The 12,612-nt window shown below is 38.7% G+C and overlaps 1 protein-coding gene across 1 annotated transcript; it reads right to left on the reverse strand.

Moving 5' to 3' along the window:
- Positions 1-2,152: 2,152 nt before the first annotated feature.
- On the reverse strand, positions 2,153-12,032 carry sall3b (spalt-like transcription factor 3b). Its single transcript, XM_062990785.1, has 4 exons — positions 11,921-12,032; positions 4,817-7,690; positions 3,456-3,799; positions 2,153-2,589 (listed from the first exon to the last, which is right to left on the reverse strand). Exons 1-4 carry the CDS (start codon positions 12,000-12,002, stop codon positions 2,200-2,202), a joined length of 3,690 nt encoding a protein of 1,229 aa, XP_062846855.1. The 5' UTR covers positions 12,003-12,032; the 3' UTR covers positions 2,153-2,199.
- Positions 12,033-12,612: the final 580 nt, after the last annotated feature.

The following is a 12,612-nucleotide window of genomic DNA, read 5'->3' on the forward strand; positions in this document are numbered from 1 at the left end:
TAGCTGTTGTGGCTAATAGTGACATTAATTATTATGTTACATGGGCAAATACTTTTTCACATAGCTGATACAAGTGTTGCATATTTTTTAAATATTTTTTGTAATCTGTGTTTTGTGTTTTCTAAGGTTATCTTTGCCATATACATTTTTTGTCTGAAACAATTAAGAGTAACAAATATGCAAAAGTAAAAGAAATCAAAAAGGGGCAAATACTGTTCATGACACTGTGCAGTTGCAATCAGAAATACCAAACCTTTAAAGAAAAGAAGGATTTATAACTCTTTCTGCAGAGCTGGATTTCGCTTTAAATTAAGTCAACAAACAATAAACAAAGAAAATGAATTATGTCATTCAGTAACAGGATGTTTTGTTAATACTACCATGTTGAGAATCAAAATTTCATGACATGACCAAATGCAAACAATGTGGCATGCTACTCTTACCCAAGAAGCACAGGAGGGGTTGGCTGGAATCATGGGACAGCTATATGATGATTTAATAAGGAAACTGTTTGACAATATGAATCAGCTGTTATCTGGGACCAGAAAAATACTACTATCACGGTCAAGCAAGGAAGTGGGTCACTGGTGATGTGGGGATGTTTTTCTGCTGCAGGAACTGGTAATCTTGTCCACAAGTGTTGGCGTTATACAAAAAATATGATTCGCAGCAAATATCAGTTATGTATATGTATTGTGTCTTTGTAGTGTCTGTGTATTGTATGTTACCACAGTGTATTTAAATACTTGTTTGCTGTACGTTTAAGTTAAATGTTCATTTAATTCCAGATTACTTCCCCTTTAACACACCTACAGCACAATGAACATATTCTTCTTCTTCTTCTTCTTCCTCGGCCTTTGTCCCGTTTGGTTGCGGGGTCGGCTCTCGGCGGATCATGATCTGCATTGATTCGGCACAATTTTTTACACCGGATGCCCTTCCTGACGCAAACCTCCCTATTTTATCCGGGCTTGGGATCGGCACTACAGTGCACTGGTTTGTGCATCTAGCGGCTAGGTATCTATAGGACAATTCAATGTTTCCAATTAGCCTGGCTGCATGTTTTTGGACTGTGGGAGGAAACCGGAGCACCCGGAGGAAACCCACACCAACACGGGGAGAACATGCAAACTCCGCACAGAAAGGACCCGGACCGCCCCACCTGGGGATCGAATCCAGGACCTTCTTGCTGTGAGGTGACAGTGCTACCCACTAAGCCACCGTGCTGCCCTTACAGTACAATGAACATGTTATACTATATAAGAATATACAGGGTTATTTATTTATTTACTTACTTACTTACTGTCTTTTTTAATTGCACTTTACATCACAAGCCTGCTGCCCAAATGGTCATTAACTTGCAGATTTTTGGTGAGTGGCAGCATTTTTGCAGCCACCTACAGTCTAACAAACCATAGAATTGAGGTTCCTTCTCCAGGACCTGCTAAAGTTAGTACATGTTGAAGGTGGACTTGCTGATGTTTAGGGATTCTTCAGATAGGGGCTGCAATCTGTGGTTTGTGACAGAAAGTCTAAACTGACCTTATCTGACAGTTGGCACTAGAAGAGAAGCAGTTTGAAAATAAGATGAGATGGCACAGTGCATAATCATACCTTTCTCCTAGTGAATCGGACCCACTGTGACCCTGAATAGAATAAGGCGGTGGTAAAACAGACAGTGAATGAATAAATCATCAACAACACAAGTCATACCTTAATTTAAGTTATCTGGTGCATACATTATAACCAAATGACATACTTTTATTACATACAACATACTGCATTATTCAGCAATAACCTTTACTTCAGCTTTACAACAAAGCCACTTATTGTGGAAAAATCAGAAAGGGTGCCTTTAACATAGGGGAGGTATTAAACAATACTACATTTAGTGGTAACTGGATCAAGATCAAACCGTATAAAAGCAAATTGTGGTATGTGTTACGCTGGTAACCGATTGTCCAATTTCTATACATTACTATTACAGTGTTTGTTATTTGTTTATTTGGCTTATTTGGAAATTTTACAGGGTACAATAAAGCAGTTGTACCTTTAAAATCTCCAAAAATAGCCAAAAATAAATTGGAAATATACATAGGTAACATTCTAAAATGTCAAAAAAATTAAAGAAAGTACATACTGTTGCGTCAGTTTTAATATCTCTTTGCATATATAATTATATCTTCCCTCTCTTCAAATTTAATTTATTCTCATCTCCTTTTCATCAATCATCATTGAGAAGTGCCGTCCAGGAACAAGGTCTACACTTGTCTTTTTAAGGGGTCTGACTGGTGAGCTGTTGCCGTTACTCTTGTCCATAGCCGCAGACATGCTAGGTAGCGGATGTACCCCTCTATTTTGGATAACAGAAATTTCATTGTTCTTCATAGCTAATCCATTGCTGATGGCTGCAGCATATCGACTCCAGAAGTTCTGATCCACGTTCAGTGCCCTTGCTGCTAGGTCCTTCTGAAATACTTCGTTTAATTTGAGAGCTTCGGCACCCAGAAGCACCAGTGGATTTTCCACAGACAAACGCCTACCTCTGCGAGCAGGCGTGTTATTCCACATGTGGGTGCCCATGTGTACCTGCAGGATGAAATACAAAAAATCAGTGACAATGTAGAAGCATTGTAGAAATATTTACATGAAGTAGATGTTTATAGGAATAACAGAAAGTAATATAAGTAATATTTCAATGTGGAGATTTGGTGAAGCAGTGGTAAATTATGATAGCCCACTACCACTAGGACCAGGGTTTGTTTCCTTATCCATGCTAATAAGAAGAAGCCTTTATTTGTCATTTATACATATACACGTGTACAGTACAATGAAATGATTTTTCCGCAAATCCCAGCTTGTTTGGAAGCTGGAGTCAGAGAGCAGGGTCAGCCATTGTATGGCGCCCCTGGAGCAGACAGGGTTAAGGGTCTTGCTCAAGGACCCAACAGTGGCTGCATAGCAGAGTCTGAACTTGAACCGACAATCTTCCGACTGATAGCCAAAGCTCTACCCACTGGGCTACTCCTAATAACTGTACAGACATGATTTCCAAGTATCAAGGTAGTTCAAGGCATCGTTTGATATTCTATACTGATCCACAATGAATACGCCTATAGTAACCAAGCCTGCCAATTGTGCTTATCATTGTGCTATCAACAACAGTGCTTAAAACTGTAATTTTTGTGTTTTTCTGGACAGAAGCCTTTTAAAGCCAATAAAGCCGCTACATTTTTTAAAACAGAAACTCTAAAATAAATGCCAATAAATGCAAATAAAATGTGTTTATAGATATGTCATGTTATAAAGTATACACAAGCATATACAAGTCTGATTCATATCATGTCAGTCAACATCACACATCCCTACATAATAAAACACATCAGTAGATCTAATTGAAAAATATGTCTAATCTAATACTGATCCATAGTTCTAATGTTTTTATGTTAGCATACCTTGAGATTGCCTTTCGTTGTGAAAGCTCTTCCACAGATGGTGCAAGCGAAAGGTTTTTCGCCAGTATGTGTGCGCTCATGGATCTGTAGGGCACTTGCTGAGGAGAAGTTCTTCCCGCATACATTGCAATTGTGTTGCTTGGGGGTTCGTCGTGGTGGTGGAGTTCCAAATAACGAAGTCATACCTGGGATCATTGCTTCAGAGGGTGAAGGTAAAGGCTGAATGGATCCAAATGCAGGAAAAGGACTTTCTTTAGGTGTGTATGACCTATTGTAGCTCTCCATCTCCATTTTAACTGGGGCCTGTATATTGCTGGTATCCATGTCTGGAGACTTGCTTGTTCCTGAAAAAGCATCATATTTAATTAAATATGTAAATAATTTTACAAAAAAGTTATGTTAAGTGACAAACATAGTGGTATATTAAAATATTTGGTTAAATATGTCTTAAACATACACCGATCAGCCATAACATTAAAACCACCTGCTTGTTTCTACACTCACTGTCAATTTCATCAGCTCCACTTACAATATAGAAGCACTTTGTAGTTCTACAATTACTGACTGTAGTCCACCTGTTTCTCTGCATGCTTTGTTAGCCCCCTTTCATGCTGTTTTTCAATGGTCAGGACCACCAAAGAGCAGGTATTATTTGGGTGGTGGGTCATTCTCAACACGGCAGTGACACTGACATGGTGGTGGTGTGTTAGTGTGTGTTGTGCTGGTATGAGTGAATAAGACACAGCAGCGCTGATGGAGTTTTTAAACACCTCACTGTCACTGCTGGACTGAGAATAGTCCACCAACCAAAAATATATCCAGCTAACATCTCCCCCTAGGAAGCGTCCTGTGACCACTGATGAAGGTCTAGAAGATGACCAACTCAACAGCAGCAATAGATGAGCGATCGTCTCTGACTTTACATCTACAATGTGAACCAACTAGGTAGGAGTGTCTAACAGAGTGGAGAGTGAGTGGACACGGTATTTAAAAACTCCAGCAGCGCTGCTGTGTCTGATCCACTCATACCAGCACAACACACACTAACACACCACCACCATGTCAGTGTCACTGCAGTGCTGAGAATGATCCACCACCTAAATAATACCTACTCTGTAGTGGTCCGGTGGGGGTCCTGACCATTGAAGAACAGGGTAAAAAGCAAGCTAAAAGGGTATGTAGAGAAACAGATTAACTACAGTCAGTAGTTACAAACAAACTACAAAGTGCTTCTATATGGTAAGTGAAGCTGATGAAATGGACAGTGAGTGTAGAAACAAGGAGGTTTTCTTAATGTTATGGCTGATCGGTGTATATGCATCATTGCAGTAAACATGATCGAAAAATTATCACCATCTTACCATGTTCCTTGACTGAAGATTTGCTGGTCTGATCATGCACTGCTCCATTCATCGGATGTAGGGTTAGTGAATCTGATATTTCACACTTAACTGGCAGTTTGTGCTTATCTGAAGTGAAGTTTGGCAAAATATCATGATTGACCTCAGGCTGACATTTTGTTGGTGGCAGACTCCTATGACTGATGTTGGCAGACTCTGGCATGAAAGGATTTTTTAGATCTTCAATGGAAGTGGAGCCTCTATCTTGACCTTTATCCAGCCAGCTCCTCATTCCCAGCTTGTGTTCAGTAAAATAACTGGCACTAACTGTTATGTCGCCCATTAAAGTTTTGCCTTCAGATACAGGAGGTAATGGTGAATTTGGTGATGAACAACCTGATGAAGAGTTAAGGAGGTTTTCACCATTTTCTAAAGCATCACCCTCTTCTTCACATGACATTTCATCAAGACCATCATCTTCATGAAGATTTGTATTATCAAAGCTCTTTTCTTCAAAAATGAAGTTATTTTCTTTTTCCTGGTTGGCATCTTTTGGTATAGAATGAAGGTTGTTAGGAATCTGGCCTCCCATGTGCATGCGAATGTGCTGCTGCAGTACAACTGCATTGGTAAACTTCTTCTGACAAATTGGACAGGAGTGCTGGATCTGCAGAGGAGGCTTTGCACAATGGACACCAAAATGAGTCTTCAGATTGCCCTTTGTGGTGAAGGCACGACCACACACCTTACATTTATAGGGCCTTTCTCCAGTGTGAATCCGGTAATGCATCCTGAGCGCGCTCTGACAGCTAAGCACACGGTGGCAGATCACACACTTATTGGGGTCCATCATCTTTTTGTCAATGTTCTCAACCAGCTGCTGGAGCTTTGATGTCTCTGAGGTCTGCATTGTTTCTATGACTCCATCAAATGGAAACCTATCTTTAACCTGCTCTGATATTTGAAAAGGTGAAGAGGGTTTCATCACTGAGGTGATCACATCATTGGACTCTGGAATATCTTCTTTTGTCACTATTTTGGTTGATGTAAACTTTTGATGATTATGATTTGTAAAAGCTGAATGTTCATCTTGTGTGGTCATACAGTTTGTGGTAAATTTAAATTCTTCAGCCTTTAAAACTGTTCTGGTTACTCCTTCCTTGTTTGCCTGGATGGATACAGTCATCTCAGGAGAATCTGGATGGTAATCTGATTGTATAGGAAGATCTGTCTCAGTGCCAATGACATTTGGTGACAATGGTGCAGTTTCATTTCCATCTGGTGAAGACCTCTGAGGAGATCCTGTAGGCATGTTAAACTTACTTAAGGAATCACAGGATGTTTCCATATTTGTAATTGTTGAGGGTAACTGTAAGCCCTCTCTACCAGGTAATGATGGTAGGATAGGTTTACTGTCTAACCATGGTGACTCTGGTTTCTCTGGTGGGAAAGACATTCCATAGGGAATACCAGAGCTAGTTGGAACATTATCAAGATATTCAGGCACTGGGTATGGATTCATCTGTACGTGAGGGTACTTGTCTTTGTGCCTTTGAAAGTGCACTTTCAGGTTTCCCTTAGTGGAGAAACGGTTGCCACATATATTACATTTAAATGGCCTCTCACCTGTATGAGATCGCAAGTGAATCTGCAAGGCACTGTCACTGCCAAACACCTTGGCACAGAACCTGCATTTGTGTTTGAAAAAGGGGTCCTCAGAGCTGGGTTTGGTGTCAAATATGGAAACATTGGGTATTGTAGTATTGCTATGCTTGATCATTGCTGCAAGTGGGTCTAATGCATTAGTAGTGGCTGCAATGCTAGCAAGTGGGTTAGGGAAGATTACTCCACTAGGAGGGCTCTGAGGTAGCAGTGGTAAGTTGGCAGAGGTTTCATTGACGTTATTCTGCATTACAGAAATAAGACCTGGAGATTTCAGATGCTGGGGGTGAGTAGCATTGGGATGAGCACCACTGCTTTGTACCAGTGATGAAGATGCTGCTGTACAAGTGGATGCAGGAGGATTGTGGTTTGCTAAGGAAACTGAGGTACTGTTGTTACCTATAGGATTGGATTGTTTATAATGTGACTGCGAGGATGTCTGGAATACAGAAGATTGTCCATTTAAAGTGGAAGGCATGATTCCAGATAATTGAAGTACAGGAGGAGGAGCTATGCCCTGAAACTGGTAGGTGCAAGAGACAGAAGGCAATTCTTTAGAAGCTGGGTGCGTAGTTTGCTTGTTTATTACAGCAACCTGGCTCCGGATCTGCTCAATAAGTTGCAGTTGATGGATCTGCTGTTGCTGTAAAGAAATCAGCTGTTCCAGGATCATGGGTATTGCCACTGAGCTTACCTTCCCTCCAGATCCATTACCTTGGATACTTTGGGAAAACTGGGCAACTGCAACTCTGGTGCTGTGAAGGATCTCCAAGGTTACATTTGTGCTGGGTATAACACAGTTAGTGTTCACAGATGATAATGGTAAAAAGTTGGTGGTGTCACCGGAATCAGGTGAAAAGGGGGTTGGGTTTGAAATTTTATCCATGGGTGCATTAGTATCCATGGGATCATCTGCCTCTACTGTGCAATTTTCCTCAGGAAAATGTTCATCTTCCTTCTGAGCTGATTCAGATTCTTGTTCCATGTTTTCTGTTTCAGCTAGATCACTATAAGCATTTGATGATGATGCTGCGGGAGATCCTTGAGGAGCAGGAATTTCTTTATCCTCATTGATGATCAGTACAGGTGGCTCCTTCGGACATTTTTGCTGGTGTTCCAACAGCTCGGACCATTTGAAGAATTCAGCACAGCACTTTTCACAAACATGAGTCTCCTCATTCCCACTGTGGCTCTCGGTGCCACTCTCCTCTCCACTGCCTTGACTCAAAAGCACTGTGAAGATAACCCACATAAAGAAAAGACTGTGAATGGAAATTCCTGAGATTATTGATTTTTTTAGCTTTCTCAGCTGAGTAAACAGTACAGATAAATGTGATCAGTTGTAACAATTTACCAATATAGGCTCTTTTTGTCAAACACCCATGACACAGCTAATACCTTTCCATGAACAATTCATCAAATTACATGACTTATTGGGCGGCACGGTGGCTAGGTGGGTAGCACTGTCACCTCACAGCAAGAAGGTCCTGGGTTCGATCCCCAGGTGGGGCGGTCTGGGTCCTTTCTGTGTGGAGTTTGCATGTTCTCCCCGTGTCTGCGTGGGTTTCCTCCGAGTGCTCCGGTTTCCTCCCACAGTCCAAAGACATGCAAGTGAGGTGAATCGGAGATACAAAATTGTCCATGACTGTGTTCGATATAACCTTGTGAACTGATGAATCTTGTGTAATGAGTAACTACCGATTCTGTCATGAATGTAACCAAAGAGTGTAAAACATGACGTTAAAATCCTAATAAACAAACAAACATGACTTATTTATCGAATATACAGAAGCCTACATTAAAGGTTTTGGCATTCAGACAATTCACAGCCACTGTGTTAGTCAAAACCAAAGTAAATCTTTGATGGTTTATTACAATCAAGACTACCAAATACATTTTATTACACTACTAAATAATATATACTGAACTAAACTATACTAAACTGAAATAATATAATTTGTATAAGTTAGGGTATATGTATAAAACATACAATACAAGTAATTAATAAATATAACTGCATATAGCAACTCCTAGTCAAAGTACTGGCATAAAAGCCGAGGATTACAGAGAGGGTAACGTGGTCCTCTATATGCATTAAAGCTCTCCAAAATCTCCAAAATAAGCACAGCTTTAAATTAATAAAAAATAAGTAGAAGCAATCAAATATAAAAAGGCAGTTTAAGCATTACTGTCAAATGATCTCCTCTCCTCTTATAATTCACAAATATTCTGGAAAGTTCTGCACTTCCGTGCTGGTTATTAAAGCTCTCACAACCACACATGTCACTTAAATGTTCAACAACCAATTCCTATCTAAAAAAAGAATTATGTTTATATAGGCTGTATTTTTTTAATAAATAGTATGCATAATAGCTCATTTTAAATTACATTAAATATTTTAATTGCTAATATTATATATTATTTGTGTTTACAATTAGTGTAGTAGATATAAGATAATCCTTTATTAGTCCCACAGTGGGGAACCTCACAGTGTTCTTGTTGTGTACTTGTTGCTAATACCTCCAATTAATAAACTAAGTGCTTTACCACAATTCAATTATAGCTTTGTCTATCTTGTTTTTATTTATTAATTTTTACCAACCATTTTATTTTACTAAGGGTCATTGTGGATCCAATACCACCATGAAACTTTGGGCACAGAAAGAAAATACACTTTGGACATCGCCACTCCATTACAGGTCATTACACATTTACTTAATTACACACTCACACCTGGAGCAATTTAGAGTGACCAGTCAACCTTCTGCATGTTTTGGAAGGTGCGTGGACACAGAAGTACTGGTGTACATAGATGTGGGCACCACAAGTGAAACTCTTTACAGACAATTACGACAGACATGAACCAAGTCCAAGTCCTTAGGACCCATGCTGCTGTGTGGCACCTACTCGGCCAGCTGTACCACAATGGCACCTCGTAAGCAAGTTACATTGTCAAGTTAAAATATAGTAAGGCTAATTTGGGTGCTTGGGTGGTGCAGTGGTCTATTATGCTCGTCTGCCACTGTTGAGCTCCGGGTTTGAATCTCACTGGTGCTTTCAGCCAGCTGGACATCTATTCAGACATTACTGGCTATGTCTGGTTTATTGCCGAATCCTTGTGATTGATTGATGTCCTGTTCGGGGTTTGTTTATGCCTTGTGCCCAGGATAAAGCAGTCGATGAGAATGAAATGAAATGAAATTAAAACTATTTTTATTGGGAGGGGGTAGTTTTTTTTTTCTCTCACAACCACCCTATTAGACTAAAGTTATGTTACTAAGTTATGTTTACATATTTCTAATTTTTCTTTGTCATAGAAGGTGGGAAAACTTTAATAAACTGTATTATTAAAACATTATTTAATAAGCATTATTATTACACATATAATAAATAAAATAATTAGTCGATGTAACTCAGTTGGAAGATAATTAAGTGTATACTTTTATTTCTATGAGTAATATTTTATCGTGCTGTTTTGCATAAATATTATAATTAAAATTTACCTATTTAAATCTACTAATGTTAAATGAGTACTTTATTTTACTTTATTTTTTATTTTTATTTTTTCTGCTGAATCAGTATTAAAACAGTTTGATTAACATTATTTGTAAACTGTTTGCAACTTGAATAAGCATGTAGTATTTTACAGTGTGACTAGCAGCCCTGCATAAGCCTATTTGAAATGTGCTCCTGAAGGTAAAAAGCGGTGGTTTCCCTATACATTCTTTATTGTGATCCTTTTTCACTTCCACACATGGCGGTTACAGTGAGGGTCACTGGCTCATCTCATTTCATGCACTGTGTGGGTGGTCCTGCATAATTATCTAACACAGGAAGGTGAGCTTACACTGAAGAGGGCTGAGAGAGCGCAGCAGCCCAAATAAAGCCCCCATTAACCAATGAACAGAGCAACACACTAACCGTCAGAGTAGAGTCGGTGTACAGCGGCTCCCATTACTTTATAGTCTACCAGAAATGTGTACAAACGTGCTGAATCATTACATACAGTTTAACTAAGTGTGTACACCAGTTCAACAGAAATATCACACAATACTTTATCCATAATAACTCGACTAAAACCTGTGTTCATTTAATATACTGTACATTTCATATAGTGTATTTTTAAACTGATGTAATTCAGTATTTAAACCAAATTAGTAACGTGCAACTTTCCTTTAAAAACCTGTCAATGGGGCCTTGTAACGATATGAACCGAGTTAGGGTTTGGAACCACACAACGATAATGCTGGTAGTAATGACAGTATAGATAAAATGCTTACATGCTAAACGTGCTTTTAATTTACCTAATATCCTAACCTATATCTAATTTACTTTGGTGTAACATTGTATTATTTGTGTGAATAAAAAATATTTGACATCAAATTAATTATAAGCAATGTTTGTTTCTTTGTTAAAATAGCCCTAAGTAGGCCTATTGTTTTTTTTTTACTGAAAATAAATGTACGTATAAGTAATTCAGCTTCAAACCATAATATGTGTGTAAAGTTTAAACTAAATGTAAACGAAAACACACACACACATATGTAAAGTAAGTACAAAATACATTCGTGTTGTTCGAGTAGTGAAAGGCTGAATTAACAAAGCTTTAAAAAAAGTGAAAAATGGAACAATTTACAAAATTCAAAACTTTATAATTTTTTTGGCTTTAAATTTACATTAATTAATACGCTACTTTTTTAAACAAAGGTTTAGTGTAATGACATTTTAGGCTTTTTATTAATAATAATAATAATAATAATAATAATAATTAGTATTATTGTTTCTTATTGTTCTTGTTGTTTTTGTTGTTTTTCTCTTATTTGTTTATAATTGAGGGGAAAGTCTATGGTTTTAAACTGAATTACATTTTGAAGAAAAAAAAACACGCGCACACAAACTGGCCAAGTAAACAAAAAGCCTGAATCATAAACAACTTAAAAGTATATACCTATATAAAGCAGACTTTGTGCTTTAGACTGTAAGGCAAACGCAGACAAAGTATAATAAAGTAAAATTATAAAACAGCATGTTGTGATTGCCCTGTAATGCACCGGCGGCCTGTAAGGGATTTGAACCACCGCGACCCTGACCAGGATAAAGCGGGGGTAAAACACACAATGAATGAATGAATTAATTAATTAATGAGATTGTTTTGTCACTTTGCATTAAATTTCACCTAGGAGCCGCGTTTATTTCGACTTTACTAAAACTTTAACAATTACATTAACGACTACTTAATTGTACTAAAATAAAAAATAAAAACATAAAAAATAAGAAACCATCCAAAACTTTTTATGATTTTAAGTTTTCATTATTAAAACTATGAAGAAAATAAATCAGATAAGTTAAGAATAAACTCAAAAACAACAATAGCACCCTGACATGTTTTCTTTAAGAGTTAACTCAGTTAGTGATGGATTTCCCAGCGTTTACCCTCATCAGCCCGGGTTCAGGAGAGCGTACCTCTGTGCGTGTTTCCGCCGCAGTCCTCTCGCTCCTCTCCCGCTGTAAGGTGCTGAGGCTTGGTCTGTTTGCGCCGGGACATCCCGCTCTGTGTGCGCGCATGTGCGCCTGAGGACGCGGTGCTGTTGGACAGACTCTCAGCAGTGAATCTGGGATAATAGACGCAGTCGGGATATTAGGTGTAGTTAGTGTTGTGCGTTTTGCGCATGTCGGCGAGCTGATGATGGAGGGTTAGGAGTTCCGGGGGATTGGCTGGGTTCCAGTAGAGCACGCGGGATATGCTAATGAGGGATAGACCTGGGTAATTACCGCTGCTGCTGCCTCCGCTCTCTGTCCTGTCCGCCAAAAGCCCAACTGACTGACAGCGTGCACCGGACCCTATCCGGGTTGCCAGATTGGACCGGCAATTCCATCAGGGTTGCCAGTATGTGACAATTCTTCTGTCCTGTCCAACTGATTTTGTGCAATCTCAAAGTTCACTTCAAACTCTTATTACAAGTTTTACTACAGTGCAGATCCTTTTTATCCCCCATCACAACCAAAAAGCCGAAATATTTTTACTATACTTTTTAGTAAGTACTTTAGTTTTTTACAAAATCTAAGCTTAATAAAATTAATATATGTATTAATAATAACGATAATAATAAAAATAAGTGTATTCCATCAAGGTGTCTTTTGCCAAACGTAGTTGT

Source organism: Trichomycterus rosablanca, chromosome 2 (assembly GCF_030014385.1).
Source record: "Trichomycterus rosablanca isolate fTriRos1 chromosome 2, fTriRos1.hap1, whole genome shotgun sequence".
NCBI classification, from domain to species: domain Eukaryota; kingdom Metazoa; phylum Chordata; class Actinopteri; order Siluriformes; family Trichomycteridae; genus Trichomycterus; species Trichomycterus rosablanca.

Excerpts from the sequence above, each read along its gene's own strand:
- sall3b (XM_062990785.1), bottom strand. The coding sequence starts at position 12,002 with ATGTCCCGGCGCAAACAGACCAAGCCTCAGCACCTTACAGCGGGAGAG. Across the intron at positions 7,691-11,920 it reads CGGCGGAAACACGCACAGAG|TGCTTTTGAGTCAAGGCAGT; the intron begins GTACGCTCTCCT and ends TTATCTTCACAG. Across the intron at positions 3,800-4,816 it reads ATCTTCAGTCAAGGAACATG|GAACAAGCAAGTCTCCAGAC; the intron begins GTAAGATGGTGA and ends ATGCTTTTTCAG.